Here is a 15,468-nt window from a genome sequence, read left to right as displayed (position 1 = left end):
TTCAGTACTTTTGGGTCTGTAAAAGACGTAAAAGTATCATCTTCTAATAGGTCAATTAATTTCCCCCTGGAATGGGGGTTTTGCATTTAAAATCTAGTGGTCTTTTGAAGACAGCTACGACAGAGTGAGAAAGATGAGGGTGTTCATGAATCATGCTATCTTTTCCTAGCTAGGTGTAGGTAGCAGAACATCAGATACTTTGATGCAGTTCTAATTAGAGACGTGTGGGCGTTCATGGTCTTGCAACACACAAAAAAATCATTCTGCATCCACATAGTCACATAACAGGATCTTTTTTCCTACTGAGCATCTGTTTTTCTAATAAAAATGTGCTGCTGTGGATTTTTGATTTTATCTCTTGGGCTTACTATACAAGATTGTCACTAGAAAATCTGATACCTGAAACGATGATCTTAATTATTTCATTCTTGCAGAAAAAAACCCGAACATTTCAAATGAAAAATAGACAGATTGACTGAACTGCAAAGGAGGAAGCTTGTAACTGATAAACTATTCAGAAGGCAGTACCTTTTGATTTTATTTTTTTAACCTTAAGATTCCTTTACTGAACAAAAACATAGAACTGTTAAATCATAACTTCCACATAAACAAACTTAATTTTTTTCCTTTCTAACTCCCTCAACACTTAGAATACTATTATTCCCAAATCACATTTAAATAAATGTGGTTTTATTTTTTTAAAGAATCAGGACAATCCTTTAGAACAGACAATTTTAATTTCATTTAAAAAATATCCTGGGAATTGGGACACCTGGGTTTTACCTCAAGCTTTGCCACTGCTTTTGCTCTGTAACTTTGAGCAAATAACTTTTCTGTTTGTGTTTTGGTTTGTTTGGGTTTTTTTAATTCACCTGTAACAGTGGACTTCATTACACCTTGAATTTGCAGTACCACTTCTGTCTTCAATTCTTTAGAAACAGATAGTATTCTCCTTCTTGGATGGGATGGTGTTGGAGACCTAGAAACTGAGTACTTTACATGGGTTACGCACAAAAATAGTCTCAGTAATGTGGAAGTAGATTTTGTTATTGAAAGCATTGCTCTGACCCCCTTCTTCCCTGCACTTCCTTCACCGCTTGTTTTCTGAAACTTGGTGTGTAATTTCTCAGAACTCCCGATGCCATATCCTGAATTACTCTCTCACCAGTGATGCTTAAATTTGTGTTTTACTTTAAAGAGGTACTTAAGGACACATTAAAATGTTCTGCAGAGTATGGAGGTACAAAATGCTGTATTTGCTAACATTAAATTCTTAGGGTTTATTTTGATTTATTGTAGGAGTCATAATTTTAAGGTTATCTGGAGAAATTAATTATTGAAAAACATATTCCTAAAAATCATATTAGCAGCATTTTCCATCATTAGCTACAGTACAGAAAGGTCAATGTCATCTTAGCAATGCTGCTTGTTTTTAAGTAAAATCTTCCCCCTAGTGGCAGTGTTTGCAGATCTGAAGCACTTCCTGACATGAACTAATCCTTTAACATGATTAGGGGTTTATAAAACAATTTAGAATTAATTGACGAGTAAGTATTCTTTAGACTGTTTCAATACCTTTGAAAGTATCCTAACTAATTTTTTTTAATTTTATTTTATTTAAATGCAATATTTCAGTCCAAAAGAATATCTGCTAAGGATGCCTTAGCTCACCCATATCTTGATGAAGGGCGGTTGCGATACCACACTTGTATGTGTAAATGTTGTTTTTCGACATCTACTGGAAGAGTTTATACTAGTGATTTTGAACCCGTCACTAATCCCAAATTTGATGACACTTTTGAAAAGAACCTCAGTTCTGTTCGGCAGGTGAAAGGTAAGTAGTAGTTAACCTTTGCCTCTGCATTTTATCTTCCTGCTCCATCCTTTTGTAGTACGTAGTTAGGATGTGCGATCTGGATGCATACGCTAACCCAGGTGGTTTTTTTCTTTTGGGTATTTTTCCATAGTAGATACAGTAAATAATTTCACCAAAAGAACAGAACTGCTTGTAAATGTTCTGACATAACATAATATCACATGCATTAATCAACATGCAGAAGTCTATCGGTTTCAAACCTTAATAGCATTCTTCTCTGATGTCAGTGTTCCCCACGCCACTCACTCTTTTGTTGAAGGATTGCACCAGGGGGAAAAGGGAAATCACTATTGTTGCCTTTTCAGGGTGCGAGGTGTTATCTTGATAGCTGTCCTGCAGAAAGGGTCAGCATCATCAAGTAACCGAAGCTGAGTAGTCTCATAGTTCTTCTGCTTCATTTCCCCTAATCTATCACGGTCTGCTCGGGCTGAAATGTCCGTGTCAAGTGCCTTTACAGCAGCTGCTCTCGTAAGCTCTGTTGCTGGTGCCCCTCTGCGGTTCTGGCAGTAATGCAGAGGATGCGCTCTGGGTCGTGACACGATGTCATGAGGAAAGTCAGTCCTGGTGCCTGGAAGAGGAAACTACTGCTGCACGTGGTTACTAAACGCCAGCAGTTGTTCTGTGGCACTGGAGGTTTGAAGTCTGATTCCATCATAGCAAACAACCCGTAAAATAGACTTTGTTTCTTCTGAAAGCAGATCCAATCAGGAAAGCAGTCCTTTTATGAGAGCAATACGATATGAGAAATAGTAGTAGGGATTTAGGTTCTGTTTGGTGGCAGCTCGAATAACTCAAGAGGAGGAGAGGGAGAAGAAATGTGTTACCTCAATAGTTTCTAACAAAGAATTCCGTCATTTGGGACAAAACCACCTCATGATGTTGCCATGATAACGTGACTTATTTCGGATATATCCTGAACTTCTAATTCAGAAATTCACATTTATAGAGTTCACACAAGTTCATGTAACATTGTTTTCTTTTTATCCTGTTATTCTTTCCATTTCCCTCCTCTCTTTGGCCATCATTTTCCAGAGCTGTACGTAGATCTGCTGTCTTCTCTGAAATCTGTTGTTCTAAACGCTGACAGCAATGCAGATTCCAGCACGTTGCCTCTAACATACCATCCGGGCGTATGGAGCTCCGTTCTGGCAACCATCGCTGCTGCTTATAGGGGAACAGCCCGTTGCCAAATCTTCTAGCCTCTGTTTTTCAGCAGGGAGTGTGTGTGTGCGTGTGCGCGCGCACGCATGTGTATGGGAAAATGTTTTGTCTGGCAACTGTACATAGAGTTCCTCTTCCCTTATGAAAATTTAGGTTTTTGTTTTAATCATCTCAAGTGGCAGTTTTGTGCTTGGTGGTGGTAACCAAATTCATGAATCAAACCAGACTGAGTCATAGATAGAACTGAGAGTTGAGAATTCTTTGTTTTTCAAAAAGTTACACCCTAAAATTGGGATTTGATCTACAACTGGTTATCATCAGTTCAGTATTATAGTGGTGATTAGGGTTTTATTTTATATACATTGATTTCAGTGTGCATATAAGAGTTCTGCGTGAATTTATGCTATGAGGTATGGCATCAGATTAGATGTACGGAAGCTGGAGTTCTTTTATCTGTATTCAAATGTACTTTCAGGAAGGGCAGCTGTGTTTTCCTCCAGTCTACAATGCATTTTACTGAAGCAAAAAGTGTTAATGGTATGTTCTCTATTTTTCTCCTATGTACAGAAATAATTCATCAGTTCATTTTGGAACAGCAGAAAGGAAACAGAGTGCCTCTCTGCATCAACCCTCAGTCTGCTGCTTTTAAGAGCTTTATTAGGTAACTGTATGTAATCACATCTGATATTAATTCACATTTATTAGTAGTACAGAATTCACAATCCAAAATGTTTTATGTTCTAGGTCTCTGAGAGTAGGAAAGACCCATAGATAACTTCTGCAAAGAAACCACTTGTATGGTTACATTTTGAAAATATTTTTATGAATTCTTCTAGAATTTAAGTAAAATGCACAAAAGTTTCAAGTAATATTTTTGCGTAAAAGCCCAGAAGTTGGACTAAAAATTAGAACTGAAAGGTCAACAAGTTGAATTTCAATTGTAGAATTGCACTGTAAAAACATTAAAAGGAATGACAGATGAAAAATCATTAAGAAAATAAGTAGATAAGTATATGAAATATTTGTTGTCAGTGTTGTTGACTGTTGGTCTTGGGGTGTTTTGGTTTCGTTTTGCTGGGGTTTTATTGTTTTCCTTGAAATGTTTGCTTACTGGTCGAGCATTAACTTTCTTGTCTATTAGCTATTGCAAATGAACACTGATTTTCTGTATCACCTGCATTCTAGTTCCACAGTTGCTCAACCATCTGAGATGCCGCCATCTCCACTGGTTTGGGAATAAAGTGGAAGATAATATACTACTGAAGATGTAATGTAGCTTTCCACTGGAGTCTGGGATTTGCAATTCTGGAGGTTAATCATGCTTGTACTGTAATTTTACTAATGAAGTTTTAAATTAACAACCACTACTTGTACAATATGAATAATATTTAGAAATGTACTAGACTTTTAATCTTGTAAAGTGGTTGTGCTTTTAGAAGAAAATATTTTACCCAGAGTTGCACGTGTTTTATGAATTCTAGTGCAGCTGTGATGGCTCAGCTCAGAACAAACAGAATTGAACCAAATTCGGGGAGGTTTTTTCTTTTTTCCTTTTTTTTTTTTTTTTTTTTTTTTTTTTTTTTATTGAAGTGAGATTGTACAAAAAGATAGACATACATTTTGATATTGAGCCATTCCTGAAGATTTTGGGTTTTCTAAAACTAAGGAATACAGAAAACTTGACTGCGACCAATCATGAAGTCACATCGGATGACAATGACCACAGTAAGTGGGCATGTCACCTGATGATCAAATCCTATAAATAGCTTCTCACTAGAGCTGTGATGGTGATGTGTGCTGTTCTAAAATCAAATGTTGTGAGTAGAGAGAATGAGTTTGTGACTAGGAGAGACTAAACTTCTGTTTCCTTACCCAGTATAAATATATATATATATTTAATCTATTTTTATTAGAAGTTTTTCTGCTCTTTCTTACATAAAACCCCCCAGCATGCATCTTCTATGTGTGTAAATAATTCCATTTATGGGCTAATTTCAGAGATCCCTGACATCATTGCTGTATAGAGAGAAACTAGCTTGCACATTTTAGGTCTGTGAAATTTTGTGAGAACTTTTTCCTGCACTGGACAGTTGAGAGAAAAAAAAAAAAAAAAAAAAGAAAAGGAAAAAAAAAGCACATAGGGAATTATGTTAATTGTGTTCGTGTCTTTAGGCAAAGCTGTGGAAGTCTTGAAATGTCACAGTAGTAAATAACTTTTATTACTTTTTGGCTAATTCTTTTTCTGTTGGAACACTGAATTCTGTGCATATGTATATATGAACACAAATTGAAGGCCTCTACCTCCTGGAGTATACAACTTGGTTTGTTTACCTCCACATGATTTTTTTTTTTTTTTTTTAAGTTCAGTGTGGAGACTTGAAACTTGAATGTCCCTTCCAACTTTTATATTTAAAACAAGACTAGAAAATTGAAGACTGTTTTTCACCTGTACAAAGAAATACTAAAGGGTGGTCTTAAAATTTGAGCATTGGTCTGGAGAAAAACCGTGGTGTTTGTTATGGACAATTAACTGTTAAAGTTATTGTAAGTTATCTGTATTTAGCAGAGTATTTTCAACAAGAGTGATCTGAGCTGAAATTGGAGACTATTAGTAAGTTATGTTTGGAAGTTTTAACTTCAATGAAGTAATTATTTGCTGTGAAAGAGACAAACATTGAATAACTGAACAAAGATGGTGCAATATCTTTGTTTTTTATGAGGCTCCTGAGAATAAAACCAACTGAAGCATTTCAATTCACTTGAATGAGAAACGTGTTTAATTAAAAGAGCCCAAGAAGACACTGGTATGAAAGGTAAAATCTCAGAGGTTGGTCAGTTAATGTGGCACACTTGCTGGTCACTTTGTAAAATGTAGATTTGAAGTACAGTGGTGAAAACATTAAATGTGACATTTGAAAAAGAAGTGGTGTTATCTTTATTTCCTGTCTGATCTCCCACCTTTATTTAAGAATAAGTTGTTACAATCTTGATTAAGTACTGTCTAAAAGAATACAAGTAAAAAGACATTGTAACATCTTGTTTTGGGCATGGTTTTGATTTTTTACACACACGTGCACACACACACATATATACATATCTATATGCATATATGTGCACATATATATGACTTCTTAAAAAAATATTCATTTAATCTTTAAGCTTGATCCTGAATAAAGGCAAAACTTGCTGATTAAATCAAAACAAGCAATTGACTTGCACTTTATTGGGAGGTTGAAAAACATCCAGTCAAGGATGGACTTTACTTAATTTGCAAAGTTCATGTAATTTTTTCCAGAAGAAATGCTTTCGTTGTTTTCTGTAGTCCTAATGGCAAAGAATCCAACATGTGGTGGTGTTGCAGAATATGGCTGAAAATGTTCATGTTTTATGGGTATGACCTTTTTAAAGATCAAACAAATTGAACTATACAGTTCAAGCCTCAGGACCTCACAAGAAATAAACTGATAACCCTTCCTAACATGTGCTCTCTTCCCAGGGCTGGCACAGATACTGTTTCTGACTCATGTGTATGCCTCTTCTTCAAACCTCTTCTTAAAAGTCTCCATACTATTATGAGCTAAATTTTAACATGTTTTAGAACTGGTGATGGTGGTGTCATTATTGCTTCCTGGTTGTCTATTGCTGAACTAGTTGCCATTGATTCACTGCCACTGTTACTTAGTCTGCTCATTAGATTCTCCTTCAGGGTAAGACTATAGTGCAAATCGGCAGTTTACTTGCTGGCTTTTCTCATTTTGACACACAGTTTTGTCAGGGTATGAGCACGTAATGACACAACCGGCAAAGACCACTTTGTGCATCAGTGTATTTTTTGGAGCTAATTGCTAGAGGTCCATGGGTTAATCTTGTTCATAAAAATAAAAAGAATAAAACGTCTTGCGGACATTTACCTTTCAGGGTGTCTTCATACGAATGTGGGCAGGGCACTGTGCAGACTTGAGTAGCTGAAACTGGCACAAACGTGTAACTAAAACTGTGTGTGCAAATATATATAAAAAACAATTATGGTAATGTTTTCTGTAGCCTCAACTGCATTTTACATGTTTAATGCAAATCAACTACAATGAAAGTGAGACTTCTTTAGAGCTGTCTTTGACAAAGATAGTTCCATTTCTAAAGTGAACGCACACGTGTATACACTCAGAGTGATCTAAACGTGAGGTCATCAAGAGAGCTGCTTCTTTCTTTCCCAATGAGGTTAAAATCTGGCTTGCAGTTTTCAGAGTTGCATTTTAATCAGTTTTAAGCTTTGTTGATATCAATGTCAAATGAATTACAGATTGTAATCATAAGTTTTAAGCTCTCTAAATATAGCTTCTGCATCTCCTTTTATTAATTGTGCCTTGAGAAGAGTACAGAAGTAGTGAGCGCAAAGAATAGCTTGAAAATTATTCACAAATTGTCAAAGGAACATCCAGATATTAGAAGGCCTAATCTCTCTGTGTGTACATCTTGAAGGTGATGCGAAGGAGCTAAACAAGCTCAGCTATGGAACAGTAAGTTGCTAAAATCCATTTCCTGATGTATGGTGAAATATCATTGACAGAGTCAAACCAATTAATTTATGAAAGTTATCAAGTGCTTTTCTCCTTCAGCCGATTTATCAGTGGCGTGTTTGGGACTTTACTATTTGACCTGCTGGGAGTGCTTGAATGCTCACCAGACTGAACAGATGGTTTTAATATTTACTGGGTAGCAATTTTTCTAATCATCTTTTTTACCCTTTATTGGTTTTAGTAACGGAGTATCGTGAGATCCTTGAACTGTTTGTTCTTTGTAACTTTTTAAAATTCTTCTGTCAAGTATAACTTGATAGAAAATTCTGTTCACTGTACTTCTGTAATCCTGCTCAGGTATGGTTACTTTAAAACTGTTTGTGACATTGATAAATGGGGGAAACTGGAATCCAAGCAGATAATTGCTATATAATCTGCGTGTACACCTTGGACAACTTCTGTGCTCAATAAAGGATGGAATCAGACCCACTGAATTATCTGATTATGCTGTAACTCACTGTGGTGGCTGTTTGAGCTCTGTAGGTCAAGCCGGACGCGTCAATGCAAGGCCTGTTAGTACGAGTCAAGAATCTGTTTTCTCCCCAGCTGGATCCTAGATGCAAAATTAAGAGGAAAAGACGTATTTAAATCTCCTCCCTTTGCCGTAGACAGTCCAGTCTGTCAGAAACGGTTGTACAAGAGGAAGTTAATTGTCTTTTTTCCTAGCTGCTGGCCTGGGCCAAGACGTGGGGAGAAATGAGTAAAAACGACAGAAAATCGCGGTGAGGGGGTGGAGCGCGGGCAGAACGCGCTTTTCAGTCCCTCGGCCCGAAAAGATTTGGGGCGGTGGCTGCTTCCAACGGGGAACTTGGCATCCCAACACCATCCTCCTCCTCCTCCTCCTCCTCTCCCCGCCCCCCCCCCCCTTTTCAATGCCTTTCGCGGCCGGGGGGCGGGGCCGGGGGGCGTGGTGCGCGGGCGGGGCGTGGCGGCGGCGGGCGGGGCCGGCCCCGTAGGCGGCGGGGAAGCGCGGCGATGGCGGCGGCGCCGCGCTGCCGGGAGCGGCTGTTCGCCTTCTACTTCCTCTCGCACATCCCCGTCACGCTGCTGATCGACCTGCAGGCGCTGCTGCCCGCCGGCCTCCACCCGCGGGCCGTGAGTAGGGGACGGGGACGGGACCGGGGGGGGTCTCGCTCCGCGCAAGGGTTGCGAGGAGAAGCTCGATTGAACGGGTCCGGTGGCGGTTTTTTAACAAAATCCAGCACGTAGGGACGGGAGGGTGGGGAGAAGGAAAACGCAGAAAATAATTAACTACAATGAAACAGCTCTTCAGAATAATTCAATATTTGCTACCTGCACGACGACTCCTATCTCTAGTCGAGCCATTCCGTCGGGAAGGAGAACAAACAGGACGATCGTTTATCAGCTGGGACTGATTTTTTTTTAAAAAATTCACATCTCGGATGTACGCGGGCCACTCCTTTCAGTTTCAATGCCCGCAGTCGCAGGGCCACGCAAGAGAAGTCCCTGATGAACTGCTGGCACGGATGATGGTTTCCCCGGCGCGGTACATTGTGTATTTTGCAGGCTGGTGCGGTAGAAGCCGTCGTTCCCGTAGGAGCGTTCGTTCCCACCGTGCCGCCCACCGCGCCCCGCCTTAGCGCCCCAGAGACACCGGCAGCGCTCCGCGTGCCGCCGCGTGCCCCCCGGGATGGGGCTGGAGTCACCACCTGGGTCGCGCCGTGATCCCCGTTTTTGCTCATACTCCTGCCAAAAAACATAAAAGGGAATCGTTACCGCTGTAGAAGCGGGCGCGCTAGCAACCAAATTTATTAGTAAAAATCTCTGGTTCACTGGGTTTTGACTAAAATTATAGAAGACAATAAATGTCATAAAGCCAATTCAAATAACAGTTGGATAGAAGATAACCAATTAACTCTCATCATCAGAGTGAGATCAGACGTAACTTCCTATACGAACTTTGCAATTGGTGAATTTGATTTTTGCCATTCGAACTGCCGGTAGAATTACTCCATCATAGAAACCATTTTTAATTAATAGTTAACTAGCAAATCTCCGTACGTATCTCTCTGTCCAAAGTCCAACCGAAAGCTGCGCTGGAATTTACATTTCTGTTATGGAAACTGATTGCAACTTGCTAAGCCCAAATACTTACATCAGGCCGCTCGAGCAGTGGTCGCCAGCCACCAACCCTGCGATGCAGTGATGCGACGCAGCGATGCGCTCCCTGACCGAAGGAGGTCCCAGACTCCTCTTGGCTTGTCCAGACCGGGCTGGGGTCGCACCTCCTGCTTAGACACCGGAAGGACCTGCGCGTATTTGCAATGTTGAGCCCACCTCAGCTGGCAATAGGAGGGTCAGAAAGAGGAAAATAACATCTGCCAATGTCAAGGTGCAGATTTTTTGCGGTTTGGGTTCCTTCTGGTAGGAAATGACATTTCAGGAGTAGTTTTTGGAAAGCAACTGTACTAATGCTGCTGTAATCCTAAAATTACCTGTAGTGCAAACGTAACACATACTTAATGGAAAGGGTTCATCACTTTAAAGACTTCAGGAACGTAGTCCCTGATAAAACTAAATTGCAGCATGAATCCTTGTGTACCAAGATGAGATCCCTCATTTTCCCACTGCAGTGATGGCTTCATCTGACCAGCAGATGAGGGTCACAATTTTTGCCCTGTTGCGGTTGACATTCTGTGTATTAATCTGTTGTTTTGTTCTTTTTTTTAAGCTGACAGAGTTGTTGCAGTGGTATGCAGCCACCTTTAGAGACCCCATGATGCTCCAGCCCCCAGAGTGGTTTAAGGCGTTTATATATTGCGAAGCCTTCTTACAAATGCCTTTCTTCCCCATTGCAGTATACGCCTTCTTAAAAGGTTGGTATAAAACAAGTGTAAAAGTATGTCCTGTGCAGCATTTCTGTGTAACGCTTGCTTTTTGTACAAGCAGATAAAGTTTATTTATCAGTCTTAAGCAATTATAGGGATGTACCGTGTGGAGTGCTGTGCTGTTTTCATGGCAGGTTTTGTCTGAGAAAGCAGCATAGAAAAAGGCCTGTCAGAAACAAAACCCATGACTATAGGCCCTTGTCAGCTGCAGCTGTTTATATGTAACCAGCATCAATGTCTGACATCTGGCATGCTGCCAAGGCAGACAAAGTTCTAGGTCAAGCCTGTGTACTCATTTCATTACTTTAGAACTTTGACAATCACACCATCGTTCTAAATTTCCATAAGGGTAGATAATTTTCCTGGGTTGCTACTGGTACTCACCGATTTTTCTGCTAGCTATTTAGTATGACTTATGGCTTATCCCATCAGAGATGTAGTGGTTAATGTTCTGTTAATTTAAAAGCCACCTAATTCTGTTTGTTTCAAAATACTCAAATGTTGTTTTCTTTTTGCTTCTACACAGGTGGCTGCAAATGGATAAGGACTCCTGCAATTATCTACTCCACCCATGTAGCTACAACTGTGTTTGCTATCCTTGCGCATATCCTGTTCCACGACTTCTCAAAGTCTGAGCATTTGGGACCTCAGACACAACGTGAGCGCCTGATTCTGCTATCTATATACATGCCATACTTGCTGATACCACTTCTGATTCTCTTTACCATGCTCTACAACCCCTATTATAACCATGTGGAGAAAAGGAAAAGGAAGTAGTCCACTCTAGAAGTTGTACGCACAACACTCCTACTGGTTTGGATTCAGCCCCTGTGCTGACGCAGTCCTCTGGGACAAACATCTGTCTTGTGTTGTTGGCTGCAACAGTTTTTAACAGAGCATCTGGCTCCTGCAAGAAAAATGTGAATTGGTTTGAGTTCACAGCTCTCCTTCAATCAGAAATAGCTTTGGCAGACACCTGTACTAGCAATTCCACGTGGTTTCTGGGCATGCACGGGTGAAGGGACCTCCCTCCTCTCCCACTGTCCATTTTGTGCGGTACATCTGTAATAGGAAAATGAACTTTTCACCATTTGATGTCTAACTGTGTGACGGGGCAGAGGAAGGAAACTACAGCTGATACTTTTCTTTCAAGTTCCCTTTTTCCAAGATGACTGTTAGCAAACCATTTAAGTAAGAAATTTGTCTTCCAAGAGCACATCCTGTGAAATCTGTAACTGGTTATATACAGATTTGCAAAGCTATGCTTTTGAAGCATTTCAGATCATATAATTCTTAACTGCCTCGCCCCTCCCTTTAAAATTTCACCTTCCTTTGCTTTAGTTTTGATTAATTGTAAATGTCTAATCAGTGATAAACGTGATGAAATCTGGATTTATGAATGCCTGAAGTTAACTTTGTTTGACGATGAGACGTACTTCTAGAGGACCTTGAAGTACTTCAGGAATTGTAAACAAGGATTTGTAAACTTCTTCCATGAAATCACTTCTAGTATGGTAATAACTAACTAAATGCATTAAACTGCATTTAACCTTCTTCAGGGAACGACTAAAAGGAACTTAAAATGACCATGAGAGTGTAGGTAGTTCACACAGCAAATATATGCATAAGTTACAGTAAGTAAAACCTACTACTGACAGAAATTCTGGGGTGGTTGGTTTAGTCTTTTTCAAGTTCTCAATCTGATCTGCAAGAATCAAACTCAGAGACTTGTGCAAGATTACAGGTCAGGGAGAAGGCTTTTCAGTCACTGCCTGGGTATTTCAGGACTTCACCGGAATAATTTAAACCTTCCACAGGTTTTGAAAAAAGGCCAACATTTCCGTATTTGGTTGCCTAAAGACAGATATAAAATGCATCTATTTGGACTTCAACACAAGGCCTGATTTTAGATCACAGGCATTCAGTTCTTGGATGTCACATTTGTATTTATAGTTTATATATACTCCTGGCATCACAGTAGGCTTAGAATGGTTTGTCTCCTCAGTTTGCAGTTCCATCACTAATAACACCCATGAAAGAATGCAACTCTAATATTACTACCTGCACAGACATACCTCAGGCATAGTTTAAAGTTCTCAATTCTGCCGTATTTTCTGCTTTTTTGTGTGTCCGTAATTGATCCGTTCTGTTAACCATAAATTTCTGGGGGTTTTTTTCCTCTCTATAGAAAAAATAATCTGGTCAATATAGATAAAAGTTACTGCTGCTTGCGTGTTGTGTCTTTACAGACGTGAAAAATACTGCATATAGGACAACCATTATGACTACCCAGGGAGTTGTAAACTCTTCAGCTCAAAAATAACATAGCAGAAGCAACTCATTCTGGTATATCCAGAAAGTCTGAAAACAATAATTTATTTCCTGATTTCTCTAAAAGAGCTGTACAAGTCAAAAAGTGAGAGACATAACATAGCAACAGTAGCATTAATTCAACTATAATTTGAATTAGAACTACTGACTGTACAAAACTTTTATAAAATCAAAGGACAGAACAGTCTTCACATCTGCTAGAAGGCCCTCCTTATTGCCACTTTTAGTGTAATTCACACTGAATTAAAAGACACTTCCATTTGTACAAACCATCTCTTCATTCATACACAGTGAAAAATTGCATATTTTTGAAATTCTCAAGACTCTGGAATGGTCAAGTTTCCAAGTTAGTCTGTTTTTATCTTAAAATCCTCTATTTCTGAAAAATGAATTGGTCAATGAATTCGTTCTGGTCTGCTTCAATTTTACACAGAGTCTCGTACTCTATTCGGTATCTGAAAGAAAAAACAAATGGTTACCAGCTACATCCAGCCCGACTTAGATGGTTTAGTACAACGCTCGCTAGTCTGCGGTGAAGGAAAGCTAGGCTACATGTGTAAGTAAGTCAGCTCTAAAGCAGTGGCTGCATGAGTTAGACTTTGCAGTTCTAAAGTGCCTTTACAAGGCAGACACGTGGCACACTATTACAGTTTTATTGATTTTTTCAACTGCATGGTCTCATGCTGCCTCTGTTTATTTAGCCACAGGGTCACCGGAGATGAACCTTCCTTCTGGTGAGTGACAGACAGGGCCTTAAGTTAACTCTAGGCTTGCAGCTCTGCATTGCTCCACACGTGCTTTGTGCAGGCCACACCGTTGCTGCGGATGGACTGTTTGAACAAGCTTAGTGTCCTGCAGCCAAGCACAGATGGCGAGGCTGACTTTCCAGCCTATGTAATGCCCTGACAGTATTTAATAGAAAACTTACCTTTCCAACTGCATCTTCTTCTCAGCTATTAAAGCCTGAAGTTGCTGTTCCTGAGCTTCTCTTTGCTTTGCTATAGACTTCAGCAAATTTCGTGCACCGATGGCCTGTCAAAAGAGGACGGACAGTCAGTGATGTAGCTGTATTGGGATTTTTAAATTTTTTTTTAACCCCGTTCACTACTAGCAGGTTGATTTTGAAGTGTTTCAGCCATGCTAACAATAAAGGAGGGTGATAGCTTAATACTGAATGGTTGGTGAACAGGCAAACAGTCCCTGTAGAGGTGGGGCAGGTGAAGGCATTTGAGACTTCCTTCAACCTCATGGAACAAAAGTCACTGACTCCTCTGGCAGTACAAACTGATCACTGGTGACTAGTCCTACAGATAGACAAGCTCTGGTTATAATTCTTCTCCCCAGAACAATTAAGGAAAAAAGTAATTACCTACAATTCTGCTAAACACTATTTCTATTTCCACAATAACATGGAAAAAAACCCACACCACATGGTGACACACGGAAATACAATACAGAAAATTTCAAAGGTATTTACAGAGCTATTCACTGATCTGGTCTTTAGAAAGCCCTTCTCCTCCGCCCAGAGCCTCTCCTGCCTCTTGAGGACAAAGCTCTACTAGTAGGAGTGATTAAAAAAAATATGCGTTCTATTGAAGTGCAAATATATACAGAAGCAGGAACAGCAGGACTGTTAAATGCAGGAGTAATGTGACACTCTTGAGCGAGTCTGTAAAAGCCTTCTAGACCTTAGTCTGAACTAAAAAGGCCAATGCTTTCATATTGCAGAGGGACGGATGTTAACCGCCGTGGAAATGCCTGTATGATACTGACAGAAAAAGATTGCTTAGGTCTGTTTTTTTTCACATGCTGTACAGAGCAGAGTACCTGACAAGCCAGCAATTAATTGCACGGTACCTTCATCTTCTCACTTTCCGCAGCTTTTGCCAGTTGGTCAACCAGTTCGATTAAGCTACCCACTATTTTTTGGAATTCTGCTATCTCTGCAAAGAAAAGAAAACCGTCAAGTAAAGTTCAAAACACCCCTGAAGACTTCTCCGACACGCTGGCCGCGCACCGCTACGTCCCGAGGTCCTCCCTGCTGTCCGAGGGGCTAGGGAGGGCTGGCGGGGGGTATGTGTGTGTGGGGAGCCCTCCGTGCCCCGGCTCGCCTCCCTGACCCTTCTCCGCGCTGCCGAGGGGCGTTCGGGCAGGCTGGCGGGGTCCGGGACACGCTGCTGCTCCGGCTGCGATCCCCTCACAGCTCGGCGGCGGGTCGCGGGGTGTGTGTGTGTGGGGAGTGGGGGGGTGTACGCACCCAGCCGCTCGCCCACCCCCCCCCCGCGGGACTTACTCTCCAGGAAGACCCCGCACTCCTCCCGGAGCTGCGCCGTCTGCCGCGACACCTCGGGGTCGAGGACCCGCAGCTTGTTCAGCTCGTCGAAGTGCAGGCCCGCCGCGCCCAGCGCCGCCTGCGCCATCTTCCCGAGGGGGAGGCGCGTCTCGCAGCCCCCGGCGGGCACCGGGCAGAGCGCCGGCGCTGACAGGAGCGGGGCCGGGGAAGGGAAGCGGGGGGAAGACGGCCTCTCCTCACCGGAGCGCTCCGGGGGACACGACCGAGCCTGGCGGGACCCGCGGCCTCCCCGTCACCTCACGGCGGCCGCCACGGCAACAGCCCGCCGATGGCGCGGGGCGCGCTGGGAAATGGAGTCCCGGCGGCGCGGCGGGAAACGTT

At 41.4% G+C, this 15,468-nt stretch overlaps 3 protein-coding genes across 9 annotated transcripts in view; 2 read left to right on the top strand and 1 right to left on the bottom strand.

Annotated features, from left to right (window-relative positions):
* Nucleotides 1–5,801, top strand: part of NLK (nemo like kinase) — a 65,653-nt gene extending 59,852 nt beyond the window's left edge. For 3 of the 5 annotated variants that reach the window (XM_049801854.1, XM_049801852.1, XM_049801851.1), the window contains 3 exons: nucleotides 1,636–1,834; nucleotides 3,605–3,698; nucleotides 4,223–5,801. In XM_049801854.1, coding sequence (XP_049657811.1) covers nucleotides 1,636–1,834; nucleotides 3,605–3,698; nucleotides 4,223–4,277 — 348 coding nt within the window. In that variant the 3' untranslated portion in view covers nucleotides 4,278–5,801. Of the gene's footprint in view, nucleotides 1–1,635; nucleotides 1,835–3,604; nucleotides 3,705–3,781 lie in introns of all 5 variants that reach the window. The other 2 variants (XM_049801853.1, XM_049801855.1) reach the window with 2 other exon arrangements.
* Nucleotides 5,802–7,836: 2,035 nt separating this feature from the next.
* Nucleotides 7,837–15,403, bottom strand: IFT20 (intraflagellar transport 20). Of its 3 annotated transcripts, XM_049801875.1 has the most exons (7): nucleotides 15,088–15,403; nucleotides 14,652–14,737; nucleotides 13,723–13,826; nucleotides 12,539–13,249; nucleotides 11,264–11,370; nucleotides 9,731–9,884; nucleotides 9,003–9,321 (listed from the first exon to the last, which is right to left on the bottom strand). In XM_049801875.1, exons 1-4 carry the CDS (start codon nucleotides 15,212–15,214, stop codon nucleotides 13,168–13,170), a joined length of 399 nt encoding a protein of 132 aa, XP_049657832.1. In that variant the 5' UTR covers nucleotides 15,215–15,403; the 3' UTR covers nucleotides 9,003–9,321; nucleotides 9,731–9,884; nucleotides 11,264–11,370; nucleotides 12,539–13,167. The 3 variants fall into 3 exon arrangements, with proteins under 3 accessions (XP_049657831.1, XP_049657832.1, XP_049657830.1); XM_049801874.1 differs by lacking the exons at nucleotides 9,731–9,884; nucleotides 13,723–13,826; nucleotides 14,652–14,737; nucleotides 15,088–15,403 and adding an exon at nucleotides 7,837–8,167 and having other exon boundaries at nucleotides 8,908–9,321; nucleotides 12,539–12,627; XM_049801873.1 differs by lacking the exons at nucleotides 13,723–13,826; nucleotides 14,652–14,737; nucleotides 15,088–15,403 and having other exon boundaries at nucleotides 12,539–12,627.
* On the top strand, nucleotides 8,556–11,855 carry TMEM97 (transmembrane protein 97). The gene is made up of 3 exons (XM_049801876.1): nucleotides 8,556–8,709; nucleotides 10,307–10,451; nucleotides 10,990–11,855. Exons 1-3 carry the CDS (start codon nucleotides 8,590–8,592, stop codon nucleotides 11,238–11,240), a joined length of 516 nt encoding a protein of 171 aa, XP_049657833.1. The 5' UTR covers nucleotides 8,556–8,589; the 3' UTR covers nucleotides 11,241–11,855.
* Nucleotides 15,404–15,468: the final 65 nt, after the last annotated feature.

The sequence above is a fragment of the Accipiter gentilis genome, chromosome 6, assembly GCF_929443795.1.
Source record: "Accipiter gentilis chromosome 6, bAccGen1.1, whole genome shotgun sequence".
NCBI lineage: Eukaryota > Metazoa > Chordata > Aves > Accipitriformes > Accipitridae > Astur > Astur gentilis.
This window is presented reverse-complemented; position numbering and strand designations above follow the sequence as displayed.

Bases quoted from the DNA above. Each gene is read 5' to 3' on its own strand.
- IFT20 (XM_049801873.1), bottom strand. The intron at 9,885-11,263 runs GTGCGTACAACT...AAATACGCGCAG, and splicing joins TCCAAACCAGTAGGAGTGTT to GTCCTTCCGGTGTCTAAGCA. The intron at 9,322-9,730 runs GTAAGTATTTGG...GTTTTTTGGCAG, and splicing joins CACTGCTCGAGCGGCCTGAT to GAGTATGAGCAAAAACGGGG.
- TMEM97 (XM_049801876.1), top strand. From the start codon at position 8,590: ATGGCGGCGGCGCCGCGCTGCCGGGAGCGGCTGTTCGCCTTCTACTTC. The intron at 8,710-10,306 runs GTGAGTAGGGGA...CTTTTTTTTAAG, and splicing joins CCGGCCTCCACCCGCGGGCC to CTGACAGAGTTGTTGCAGTG. The intron at 10,452-10,989 runs GTTGGTATAAAA...GCTTCTACACAG, and splicing joins AGTATACGCCTTCTTAAAAG to GTGGCTGCAAATGGATAAGG.